At 54.9% G+C, this 12,791-nt stretch overlaps 1 protein-coding gene and 1 long non-coding RNA gene across 4 annotated transcripts in view; one reads left to right on the top strand and one right to left on the bottom strand.

Moving 5' to 3' along the window:
* HPSE2 (heparanase 2 (inactive)) overlaps window positions 1-2,243 on the bottom strand; it is a 97,326-nt gene extending 95,083 nt beyond the window's left edge. For both annotated transcript variants that reach the window (XM_084526597.1, XM_084526598.1), the window contains exons 1-2: window positions 1,975-2,243; window positions 846-1,003 (exon numbers count right to left, since the gene is read on the bottom strand). In XM_084526597.1, coding sequence (XP_084382723.1) covers window positions 846-1,003; window positions 1,975-2,234 — 418 coding nt within the window. In that variant the 5' untranslated portion in view covers window positions 2,235-2,243. The remainder of the gene's footprint in view (window positions 1-845; window positions 1,004-1,974) is intronic.
* Window positions 2,244-2,555: 312 nt separating this feature from the next.
* On the top strand, window positions 2,556-12,735 carry LOC311440127. Of its 2 annotated transcripts, none has more exons than XR_014695219.1 (3): window positions 2,556-2,693; window positions 5,272-11,181; window positions 12,607-12,735. It is a non-coding gene; the product is annotated as an uncharacterized lncRNA (long non-coding RNA). The 2 variants fall into 2 exon arrangements; XR_014695220.1 differs by lacking the exon at window positions 2,556-2,693 and having other exon boundaries at window positions 3,535-8,091; window positions 9,098-11,181.
* Window positions 12,736-12,791: the final 56 nt, after the last annotated feature.

The raw sequence follows: 12,791 nt of genomic DNA, 5'->3' as shown, positions 1-12,791 counted from the left end.
AGGCAACGGAGAAAAATCAATAAATTCTTGCATGCGGACATGGTATTCTGCTTCTTAAAATAAATGCCTGAGGATGGAGACTCGGCCCTGACTTTTCTACCAAGTTCCTTTGTGCAAATTAAGGGCCACAAAAGGTGAAAAACTTTTGTGCAGCTGCAGAGCCGCCGGGGAGGAGGGCACGAGAGCGGGGAGGAAGGGAGCAGAGGAAAGCCGGGAGCGAGTGAATTTGGGACAGAGCCGCGGTGGCACGGCGGGCTGGACGGGGAACGACCCCACCGGGCACCGACGAGCGGCGGCGGCAGGCGGGGACCGGGCGGCCCAGCCGCCACCGAGCCCGGTTGTGCGGCGGGGAGCCCCGGGCGGAGAAACACGGGAACGACGCCAGGGTCCCCGGGGAAAGGCAGGGATCCCCGAGAGCACCGCAGGCTCCGGGCAGGGCGGTGCAGAGGCAGAGCGGGGCGCGACCCGCGGGGACCCGGGGACCGTCCGGTCCCTCTGCGGCTTGCGGTGCCGTGCGGGAGCGAAAGGAGCCGGGGGGACACGAAAAGCCCTGCTCCCCGCTGCGGGCCTTTTGTTCCCCGGGACTGGCCCCCGCCGGATACTCCGGCAACGGGAGGGAAGGGGGAGGATCCCCCGCACGGTGCCCGGAGGGCAGCACCGCCCGGGCACGGCACGGTACGGCACGGCACGGCCCCGCCTGGGCGCACGGCGCTGCCGGTGCCACGGAGACCGGGCAGGCGGAGCGGGGCCGCACGGTGCCCGCAGCCCCCCGGAACACCCCGGAGCCGCGCCCGCCCCCCGCGTACGGCCCGGCCCGGCTCGGCTCGGCCCGCGGCGCCGCTCACCGTCCTCGTAGTTCTTGAGGTAGTAATCGGGTCCGGGCCCGCCGCGGCTCTTGGCCGGGTTCTTCACGTTGTGGAACTGCAGAAAGTCCGTCCTCTTGCCCGCGAAGCGCAGGAAGGCGGGGGCCAGGCCCCTCGCCAGGGTCACCAGCCGCCGGGAGCTGGGGAGAGGAGAGAGGGGGCTGAGGGGGCTGCGGGACGGCCCGGCCCTACGCGCATCCGCACCGGCCCGCTGGCCGCGGAGATCCGGGGCTCGCCACGGCTCGGCCGCCCTGCCCGGCACGGCACAGCACGGCCCGGCACGGCGCGGAGCGGGGACCCCCGCAGCTGCGCCCGGCTGCGGGGCTTTGCGCCGGCAAAACGGTGCGGAGGGGGAGCGGGGCCGCCCCGCCTGGTGGCGGCTTGGAGGTCGGTGGGACCCGGCTGTGCCCCCCTCCCGGTACCCCCCGGACAAGTGCAGCGGCGTGGCGGAGGCAGCGGTGCGCCCCCGCAGCCGTGCCGTGCCGTGCCGGACCGTCCCGCGGGCACGGAGGAGCACAGCGAGGCGGAGGCGGCGGCCGACGGGACCCTCGGAGCGGGCGTGCGGAGCCCCGCTCTGCCTCCCCGACTTACCCAGCAGGGAGGGAAGGGGCTTTCTGGCCGTCCCAGCGCCTCCAGGCCGCGGCAGCTCGGCGCAGCTGCAGCCCGGCTCTGCCCCCAGCGCGGGGCTGGAAGTCCCGGGGAGCGCCGGGCTCTGAAGACCTGACCGACACCCCCGCTCTCCGCCCGTCGGGACCTGGGGAAGGCTCGGCTCGGTTCGGCAGGCGGCCCCGTTCCTGCTGCTGGTTGTTTATTTATATATTATTTTTTCCCCTGTGCTGCCTCGGCCCCATGTTGTGCTTTTTTTTTTTTTTTTTTCAGAGGGGCGGTTGTTGGAGCGAGGGGAGCACGACATTTTTTCAGTCATAACTGATAAGTCTCCGAAATGCTTTCTCCATTGCAAACATGTGCATCTTAATGGAAACCATGGCCTCGCTCCCTCCGTCACAACAAGCGCCGCCAGCAGCGCGGAGCCCGGCGGGGCTGGGAGGCTGAGGCCGCCGGGGCGCCCCGCGGGCGGCGTGGGGAGGGCGCCGGGGGGCTCCTGCCTTACCTTAAGAAATCGAGCCAGCCATCATGAATGATGGAGGGGTCCAGCTGCAGGGAGAGGAAATTCTCACTGATTATCCTGACAGGGCTCTTGGTGTTGACATCAAGGAGAATGAGAGTCCTTCCCTTCACACCTGGAGATTTCTCCACCGGCAGCGCTCTCCTGTCCCCGGCCTGGGAGGGCAGCGAGAAGGTGGCCATGAGGGCCAGCCCAGGTGCCATCAGGGCTAAGAGCCCGGGGGGGCAGGAGCTGGGACAGGGCATGCCGGAGAGCAGGAAACCCCTAATTAACTCGCTGTCTGCAGGGGCTCGCTGGTGGCTAATTGTCCTTATCTAAAGTGTGGGGCGCTCTGCCTTTTTTTGCAATGTTTTGGTGCTGGTGGAGGGGAACTCACGCCCCTGACCAGCCTTTCTCGCAGCCGGTGCCAAGACTCCTTGCAGCCAGCACCGCCCCTTTAAGAGATGCAGGCTCCAGACATTTTTAACTTTTTGAAGGTAAGGGGAGGCTCCTGGTTTAACCCCCTCGGCTCGGGGCCCGCCGGCCCGCCAAGACGCCGCCAGCACCGAGCTTTCGCTTTGCCCCGGCTCCGCCGCGCACCGGCGGCCGCTTTCCGCCGCGGGAGCTCCCGGAGCGCGCAGAACCGGGCCGTAGCCGGGACACCGAGACACCGGAGAGCTCGGCACCGGGACCGGAGCGCAGCCGCCCAGCGCTGTAAGCAGGAGGTAAGGCAGCGGCGGCGACCCGGGTAGGGGAGAGGGGAACCGGTCACCCCTAAAGGCACCAGCCGCGGGGAGAGTTCGTGCGGGGCTGCGGCAACCGGGGCCGAGCGCTGCCGGTTTGGAGGCACCCGACGGGCGCGGCGGGAGCCCGGAGCCCCCGTGCTGGAGATCCGGGCTCGGCTCGACCGGCGCACGGACACCGCGGGGAACCGGGCCCCGGGGAATCGAGCCCCCGGCCGCCCTCTGGACCCGCCGGTGGCCGACCCACGGCAGATGCTCCCGGTGCGGAGACGCCCGAAACTGCAGCGCGGTTCGACGGGACCGCCGATGCTCCCTGCTCCGGTGCCAGCCCGTGCGGGACCGGGGCGGCGGGGCGAGAGCCGCCGCCGAGTACCGGGCCGGAACGGCCCGGGCTCAGTGCACAGCGGAGGTTTCGGCTCTGGGTGCACCGGGCAGCGGGCTGCCGAGCTGCCCGGGGGGCGATGCCTCACTTCCCGGTGCGCCCGTCCGAAGCGGACATCCTGCCCTGCCGGCTGCCGGTTCCCGGGCAAGCCCCGGGCTCCCGCACACCGGCAACCGGCAAGCTTCGGGCCGCGTAACGCGCCCTACCTGGGCCTTTCGCCGCCGGCGTGGTCCGCCCCGGTCCCCGGCGGTTCACGGGGCCCCGGTGCCGCGGAGAGAGGCCGGGCCCGGTGCGGGCCGCACGGAGCTCCCGGTGCCGTCGGGGCCCCGCGCCCCCGGGGATGGGGCGCCCGCAGCTGGAGCCCGCAGCACCATCTGCTGGTCACGGGCCCGGCCCGGGGGAGCCGGCACCCACCTGCGGCCACCCCTGCGCCGGGGGGTCCGGAGGTGGCGGGGCCGAGCGGTGCGAGGGCACCGGGCACACACGGCTGCCTGCTCCCGGTGTCCCGGGCCCCGGGGAAAAAACAGCCGGGGGCGAGCACGGAGGAAGCACGGAGTGCCCGTGCGCTGAGAAGTAGCGGGGGGAAGGATGAAGCATCCCCCCACGCACCCCGTTCCCCGGCAGGAAGCTCCGCTGGGGCTTAACGGGAAATGCACAAAATGGGATTTGTCGTGGAACGGCCCCGTGAACGTGGCCGGGCTCCAAAACAGCCCGGGAGAGGCCGCCGGGCACGCACACGGTGACAAAAAGCAGCAAAGGGTGCCCCGGCGCCAGGCGCGGAGCAGCGGGGAATCGAGCGCTATAGAAGTAAGAGGATCCGGGGGAAAGGGCTGTGCAATTTCAGCTGTGCAAAGCCCTGGCATCCCGGGACAGGAAGAAGGCAATTTAAGCTTGGAAATTTGTGTTCATCTGCAAACAACTTCAGTTTTCAATAGCACTTAACCGACCCGGGACATGGAGCCTCCAGAAGTTGCTCGGTTTTGGGGTCACCGCCAAGGAGGGACACGAGTTTCTGAACCATCGCCTTACTCTTCCTTGTTTTTAATCTTTCGGTTTGTTTGTTTATCTTGTTTTGGTTTTCCGTATTATCAAAAGACATCAGCAAAGCTCCGGTGGCATTTGTTGGTCAAATAAGCATTGCAGTTGCAGGCCGAAATTTCGTGTCCTGCCTCCTGGTAAGCACGGCTCTGTTTTAAAACGAAACGCGAACCCGTTATGCAGCGAAGGACAAGAAAGAAAACAATTTACCCCGCTTAACCTTTTCCCTTACAAACAAACCGCTTCGGAGGGGAAACGTGTTTACTCCGAAGCGTCCCCCGCACTTACTCCCCGCTCGGAACGCAAGCTGCGGATGCTGGGAAGTGGTTTATCTGCGGGGCCGGCCCCGCCGGCACGGAGCAGCAGAGCACACAAAGCCTCCCGGCTGCCAGCGGCTCGCACACCGCCCGGGGGCTCGCCGTCGAAGCCCTCCCGACGCCGCTCACCTGCGGTCGGCGGAGGCACGGGCAGCCGGGAGCCCACCGGGAGCCCTCCGGGAGCCCTCCGGGAGCCCACCGGGAGCCCGCAGCCGGGGCAGCCCCGGCTACCGGCGAGGGAGGAGGCTCGGTTGTTCCTCCGGTAGCCCGGGAGGGAGGGAGGGCGGCTCGGCTGGCGGCGGAGGGGCTCGGGCTCGAAGCGCCGCTCCTTTCTTGGATTACGGTAATTGCTTTAGAAAGCCTGGCTAGCATTAAAAAAAATAAATAAATACAACCCTATCTATAAAGATTTACTCGCGGTTTTGGCCATTTGGAAATACATTTCTCAATTTTCCATCTACTCTGAACTTGCTGTTTTTAATCTCCAGAATAGTCATTGGGAAAGAAAACTGTGGGAGGAGAAGCATTTCTATAAAGAGTTTAACCAAAGCACATTAAATATTTTCCCAACATCACCAAATAAACAACAATTCTCCAGCTCCCAATAAACTATTTAAAGCATGTCATATCATCTCTTCTGCTCTTGCCAATGTACTTTCCTTCTAATTTATAAGCCGATTAGAGCAGGGGCCTGTCTTTTTGTGTATATTTGCACAATGTCTGGCACCCTTTCAGTCAGTCACAGCTCACAAACACTTAAATGTGCATTTAACGTTGTTATCATAGGTAGTTACTGCATTTTTTTTTCCTCACTTTTCCACAGCTACTGCCTGAGAAAGTGCTTGTTGTAAATGATCTGATCAGTTGCTGAAGGCTTTCTGCAAAGGAAACCTCTTTGGATTTCAGGGCTGATACAGAAAGAAAAAAAAATAAAAAAGGAAAAAAAAATAAAGAAGAAAAATTAAACCGGGATCTCTGGCTGTATACATCGACCCAAAAGAAAATAGGAAAACCTCCTTAGGAGGAACATTTTTAGCTCGCTAGAAAATAAACGTCTGCTCATAAATGATGAAAGTTATTATCATCAGAGGATGTGCTGTACCAAACAAACCTCCATTAGGCTAGGAAGAATAAAAACAAGCTAGACAGCCTTTTTAAAAAAAAATCATCATGTCTTTGATTCCCAAGATATCAGCCACGTCTGTTTCTGTAGTGCTGTCAAGTAAACCTGAGTTATGGACGCTCTAAAAGAAGCCAGCAAGGAGAAAATTCAGCTAGTGAAAGTAAAGAACGGGATCCATAGATAATTTACCAAAATATCTTTTCTTTTCAGACTCTTAAATGCCTGCCCTGTACCATGGCCTGACTTACTTGTTTTCCCCAGACAATTTCTGAGAAGAGCAAGGACAATGAATGTGGTCATCAGACCCCGTAACAGCACAGCAGATTCTTTTTATTGAGGTTTTTGCTCTTTCTGCACCGCTGTGTCCATCATTTTCACCACAAGAGCCTTAATGTCTGGAATGCAACCTCCTAAAATTACCAGTGCCCAAAGGTGGGTGCTGCACAGCCTGAACTCCACTGCTGAAACAATTTTCTAGCGTGTTGATGTATCATGTCTAACCTGAGCGAGCAGGCAGAAGACAATTGCTTGATTTAATGCAGTATCTGTGCATTACTCTTTAATGGAGGTGTTCTGTGAAGTTCTGTAACAAGCAAAAACATCTGTCTGGGCTAAGACGAGTGGCTGGCTAGGGAGCTGAGCGACGGCACAGGGAAAGCAAGCCTACTGAGAGAGCTTCCTCCTTCCATAAGTGCAAAAGGCAAAGCATCAATCAAAACCCACCACCTGGGCAGGAAAAGCACATTTGGCAATGCCATCTTTGCGTTTTTGCCAGTGTGAAAGGAACATAAACTGGTATCTCCAAATCTAGCCACAGCACAGTTAATTAGTGACTCAGTAGCTGCCTAATTAAGAGCCCCATAAAAATAAAATTAAAAAAAAAAAAAAAAGGACAGGAACCAAAAAGAGGCACCAGTGCACGGGCTCTCCCTGGCTGGGGTACACAGATGCCACAGAAAGATGCATGAGATACAAAAGGACTGAAGTTGGATTTTAGGCAGCTGCTGCTGAAGTCTTTTTTTTTTTTTTTTCTTGATTTCTAACTTTATTCCCAGTTCTGTGAACAGCTTGGTACCATGTTCTCTGCTAGAATAAATTGTTTTTATTCTTTTCCTTCATCTGCCTAATTTGATGCATGGTTTCAGGAATACTCTGGCAAGCCCAGGGTACCTCAGCCCTGCAGATCTGTCTCCGGAGAGAACGAGCAAGCTCCCAAAGTGTCTGACTTCCAACAGGTGTTCCGAGGATCCTGAAAGCTGAGATGCACCAACTGCACAAAGCTGTGAGAACTGCTCTGGAGGTGGTGGAACCAGGTGCTGTCCGGGCCCAGCAGCCAGAAATCCCTTTTGCCCAGTGCCTCTTCAGCAAGGAGGAAAAAAAACAAAACAAAACAAAACAAACAAGGAAAAAAAAAAGTGGGTAATGACTGGGAATATCTTCTCCAGGAGTAACACTGCCTTTTGGCAGAAGATGCCCTTTAGACCCATGAATATCCCTGTGCTAATCAATGGCTGGGTCCGAATTAGCTTTTGTCTTTCATATCTTGAGTAGAAGCAAATGTGGCAGCAATTCGTCACAGCCAAGCAGATAGAGGACAAACACAATAGGAGACCCGTAGCTCTGCAGCGCTCCAAAGATCACAATAGCCTCATAAACATTTTCCTCAAACTGAGCCCAGCCCCAAGGAGCAGAGAAATGGGTAGAATTATCCTCATTTCACATCCTCATGTGAAAGAAAAAGAGGAGAATACGCCAATTTAACAAGCCTGAGAATGAACACAAGCAAGTATTTGTCCCACCATCTGTGAGGAGATGATAGAGGTGAAGGAAGAGGGAATACGGGGGGGGGATGGTAGAAGTTCACAGAGACCTTATATTTTTCTGGAGAGATGCTTCACATTCCAGCAGCAAAAATGAAGGAAGCGGACATGAGGAGTAGATCAGAGAGGGGAAATAGGAAGATGGATGAAGTGCAAGGCTGGAGGAGCAAACAAGTCAATTACAAAAAAGAGGAAGGGGCTGTGTGCAGAGACCAACGAGGAGAAGGAGCTCAGAGGAAGAAACAGCAGCCAAAACACTCTCCAGTCAGAGACACTGCTGGGGTCAGGGAGGCAGAAACAATCAGAATCTGTCAGGTAATTATAAAATTGTAAAGCTCTGTCCTTTGTGTCTGTCTGATTATGACATCTCTGCCACCAGAGTCTGCAGCTCTGTCAGGACAACTGAACACTGCCCTGCTACAGAGATGGGAAAAATCAGCTGTGTCAAAGCTCCAAACTGGTGGTCTGCAAAGGGAAAACAGAAGAAAAGTGTGGAACTCATGGCTAGAGAGCAAGAGAAGGAGCCACTGAGAACTACGGGTTGTGACTGAAAAGCACATAAGTAGAAGAAGGAGAAGCAAAGTGAAATGCTGGCAGTGTAGAAGCAGTGGATGTCCAGGAAGAACCCAGGAGATGAAGAGGATCAGATGGGCAAAAATGAGCGCCACAGAACAAGGACGGAAGGCCAGCAGGTGCTGAGGTATGCTAAGGGAGCCATGAGAAAATGGGCTGATGCTGGATAGACCTCAGACTGACCCTCTGTTTCCATTCTCCAGTGAAAGCTCTAAAATAAATCCAGAAAAAGGAATAATTTCAACATACAAATTTCAAAACCAACAGTTAAGTTCCTGACCTACTCCTCTTTAAGGTGGTGGTGGAGAGAGGAAGGTCTGCAAGTATCACATGTCAGGCTGAAATACATAATCTGGAGGATCTTTTTGGGGTTCTCCAGCCATGCAAGAGCATGGTCTGCCTGCAGCTTCACGTGGTTCTGGTACAAACCCATCCTTCCCACTGACCACCAACAACCACATAGTTCCTTCTCCCATCTTAGGAGCAAGGGGACAGGAGAAAAAAGTTGCACAATGACAAAGAGAAATGAGAAGTATTTTCACAGCCTTTGAGGCAACACAGCCTCACCTCAGCACTGTTTCAATGCTGGCAGGTCTGCAGAAACAAGGGGGAAGGTTGCAGGGGGGGTGCGGTGTCCCTAGCACAGTAAACTCTCAGCTAGAAACAATTGCAAGGAAAGAGCACGTATCCAGGCATCTCCTTTGTCCTTTCTACCAGGATCTGGGTGTTGTACCATTTCTTCTCTCTCCAGTTTCCCTTCTGTTAGCCCTTTAGTAACAGCAACATGGAGAAAGCTAAAAATAAAGCAATATAAGCAATATAATAGGCATGCAATTGCATGTCTATTTGCTTTGAAAAAATGATGCTTTATTTCCTGTACAATGGAAAGTACAGTTTGATGTTACAACTATTGGGTTTTGACTGAATGCAGAAATTTGACTTGAACAATGACATTTCCCCCTGTATTTAGTATTACCATATGTCCCTGATTATATATTTAAGTTGCCGAAATGAATTAAATTTCATGGCTTCCCCAAGTTAGATTCTCTTGGAGTGGACTGTCTTTAACTATTAACCAAAATACTTGGAAAACACTTTAAATCAAAACAGCAGACCTTTTGGTATCATTTCAGGGGAAAATTGGTTATCGCAAACCAAGCGCTTAACATGTCAACATCCAGAAGGCTGGGTACAGCTCTGCAAGCCTGCAGTAACCATGTCCAGGACACAGAGAAAAGGAGTTAATTCAACACCACAGCCTCAGAAAGAGGAAAAAATTGGAGCTCCTTTGCCTGGGGTCTTATTCCTTCTGCTTCAGAAGTTATCATATATCCCACGTCTCAGTGCTTGTTTCACTTACTTGGGTAAAGTATCTTCTCTCAGCTGGCTGCAGAGCATTAGTGACAATCATGTTGCAGACATGTTCCATGAGAAGCCAGCTCTGTGCTTGCTAGTTTTCTTCCCACTTTCTGTGGGGGGAAGTAAAAAAAAAAAAAAAAAAAAGGAAAAAAAAAATCCAGCTTTTCTTTACTCCTTCTGTTTCCCATCACGATTTGGAATTGCTAACATTTCTATCCCCACCAGCAGTCCCCCAGTGGCTCCTCGCCCCTTTCTGGAGGACCAGCGGACACCAGACCCCCTGGGCTCTCCTCCACCAGGAAGGAAGCGAATTGCAGCCCGCAGCCTCTGGGACTCTGACTTCAGACCTCAAAGTCAAGTTGATCTGAAGGGGCTTTACCAAACTCCCCATATCCATGCTTCTCTCCTCCTCCCGGACCTGCACTGTCAGAGCTGGAGGAGGACAGCTGTGATCAGGGGTATCCCCACAGGCAGGGGTCGTGGACCTTGAGAGCTGCGGCACAGAAGCTGCAGAGGGAGAAGGTCATTATTGCTAATTGAACAGCAATGTCACAACAGAGAACAGGTAAAAGGAGGAGACTGTAGTGTTCGAAGAAAATGAGGGCAGCCACATGGTGCTCACCGAAGGACTCAAGAGGCAGGATGCAGCCAGGACAGGCCTCAGTGAGAGCCTTGGAAATTCATGTCATACTTTGCCAAAGACTCAATCAATTGAGCATGTGCTAAAGCTCAGTTTGTTTTGTCTTATTTTGAGCTTTGGAAGATATTTCCTATCTTGAATCATTGAACATGCTCCAGCCACACACCTGCAACTTCTGGAGTGCATCCTCTCGGCGAGAGGCTGGCTAGCACGTCGTCACTTATGCAGGTCAAATCCTACTGAAAGCACATCAGACCACAGCTTTCGCACCAGTTTACTTTTACATGGAGCACATGTAAGCTAACATCTGGCAGGAACACAACTATGTCCTGAGCTAGATGCAGCTCATCACAACAGATGGTGTGTTTGAGACTGCAGGACCAGGGCAGCTTCGCCCCGAACCGAGCATTCTTTCTCCTCCACATTTTTGCACGGAGTTGAGCTCTTGCCACAAAAGTTTTGTAGTCCCCTTGCCTCCTAGGCTGCTCCAGACCGTATGTAAAACCCAGCCTGCAGGTCACTGCCTGGTCCAAGCTCCAGGATTATTTTGCTCCCGCAGAGGCATCTCATTGCATGAAGCAGGATCCTGGCACAACTATAGCGTGCATTGGTGTAATGTGAGGTTAGCAATACTCAGAAGCAGCTGCCACAGACAGTGCCGCCAGTGAAGGAGGAAACTACCTCGCCAACACACACGGTAGCTCTGCCAACACACACACAAGCAGTCTTGGTAGTTAGCGATCTAACAAGTTGCATCTGCTGCCCGCTTGGGGGCAAAGGATGGAGCAGTTACCAAAAAGCAGCCTCCAGTGCCACTTCTTCGAGCCTGAGAGTTTCATCCTAAAGGGAGAAATGTACGGAAGAGAAAACCTGACAGCGCACATGGAAAATACAAGACGTGACCAACCGCCTCTGCAGCCTTACAGAGTTACTGCCCGAGACTTTTCGTCCCAGGGTTATTTTGCCAGTAGAAGCACGGAGAGAGATTGCCACCTTGTGGTTCCTACTCCCGCAGTGCCACGGCTCCGTGCATTCGCCCAGAGCAGCGGTGTGCATCCTGCCGCCTGAGGATCTCCGGCGACCAGGGTACTACGGACAAGAGCGCTTCCCAAGCACCTACTTAACTAAAGAAAAGGAACCCCGCAGTTCGCAGCCTTCAGTTCCTACACTGGGAAATCCCTCGGAAATCTGCAGGTTAATGAGTAACCACTGACACAGGTACCTAGCTTCCAAACGCTGACACAAAGCGCTGACAGGGGTGCACAAAACCAAATTGTCTTTATGATATTCTCAGCATAAGGTTTTTGGACATTTCAGGGCTGGTGACAGCCTGCTGTTGCAAAAATATGGGGTAGTGTCAGACAACGGTTCCCACATGGCCATGATAGGGACGGAGCAGCCATGTGCTCACCCCCAGCACTCGCACACAGAAAGGCAGGAGCAGACTGAACTTCTCCCTGTCCCTTTGGGTACTGTTTAGGGCAATTTATGAGATCTGTTCCTTGGGTGGTACAAGTTCAGCCCAGGGGAAGGTCTGGTAAAGGAGGTTACGAGTTAACCTCTGGAAGTCATGCCCGAGTAGAGCACCAGACGGTGCTCCTCCACTGGAGCTAGGGAGGTAGAAAGGGAAAACCAGCAAGAGCTCGTGAAACAGCACAGAGCCCCCATGAAATCCCAGGGAATTAATCAATTTGGGGAAAAAAAATAAAAAATAAATTAGCTGCCTCTTATGCAGAGGGGGAGAGTTTCTCCCAACACAGCAAGGAGCACAGGTCTCCTAGGTAGCTCCTCATGCCTGTGTGCCTGCTGACATAGTGACGCACAAAGTGGCCCATTTTCATGGGTGTGAGGAGGAGGCAGCGCTGTTAAATGTCAGCACTGATTCACCCCACCAGCCACCTCCTATAAATCCCTCACTCGGCCCTGCCCAGCTAAGGCAGGGCTGTCTGGCTCTGCCTGAAGGCAGAGGGGCTGGTGGTGGGGCTGCAGGGCAGGTCCATGGCAGCAAAAGCCTCTTGTGGCTCCGAGGGGGGTCCCCAGCACTGACATGCTAATGTCACACAGTCTCTGCTCCAGTCTCACTCCTGGCACCAGGAACATGGGCAATGTCTCTTGCAGGTGGTCTGGGCTTCAGCTTCTCCATCAGACCTAGAGCAGGGTGTGGAAGGATGCAGGCTGTGTCTTGGGTCACTGTGGATCTGGGTGCCTTCCCTGGAACGACAGAGTGGGGAGGAATAATAATGAATAATAATAATTTGGGGGGAACTCCATGATGTTTTCTGACTAGCTTCTTGCTTTGCCATTAGTGAGCCTGTCAGAGATGTAAGCAAAAGACTCTTTCCAGTTCCTGAGCCTCTGCTTCAAGGCTGTCCTGGGTGGTGGTCCAGGGAAGACACAACAGTTCCAGCACTAGGTGACTTGTTAGCAAGAGTTAATACCCCTTAAGTAAATGGGGGGGGGGGGGGGGGGGGTATTCAGCACATACTTCTGAAGCTGATAAATCACTTTTGCATACCACACTCTCCATCAGGTCTAGGCACGAGAATAATGTTTGTTCCAGAGCAATACATTTGTTTCCTAGCAAGACCACAAACTTAAAGCTGTTCTCCCATTAAAAACCAATAATAACGATGCCTCCCACAGGAAGAAGAGAGATGAAAGCTGAAAAGCAAGACGCTTGGGCCTCAGCAGACCGCAGGGGGAGGCCGGCTGCGAATCCCTCGGCAAGGCCACCGTGCTCTCCCGGGGACACTGAGCCGCTGAGCACCGGGGGGGCGCAGCCAGCCCCCAGCCCCGCACCAGCCGGCTCCCCCGGCTCCGGGAGCGGG

This window comes from Aythya ferina (genome assembly GCF_964211825.1).
Source record: "Aythya ferina genome assembly, chromosome: 7".
Lineage (NCBI taxonomy): Eukaryota > Metazoa > Chordata > Aves > Anseriformes > Anatidae > Aythya > Aythya ferina.
Note: the sequence above shows the minus strand (reverse complement) of the source record. Positions and strands in the feature narration are given on the sequence as shown.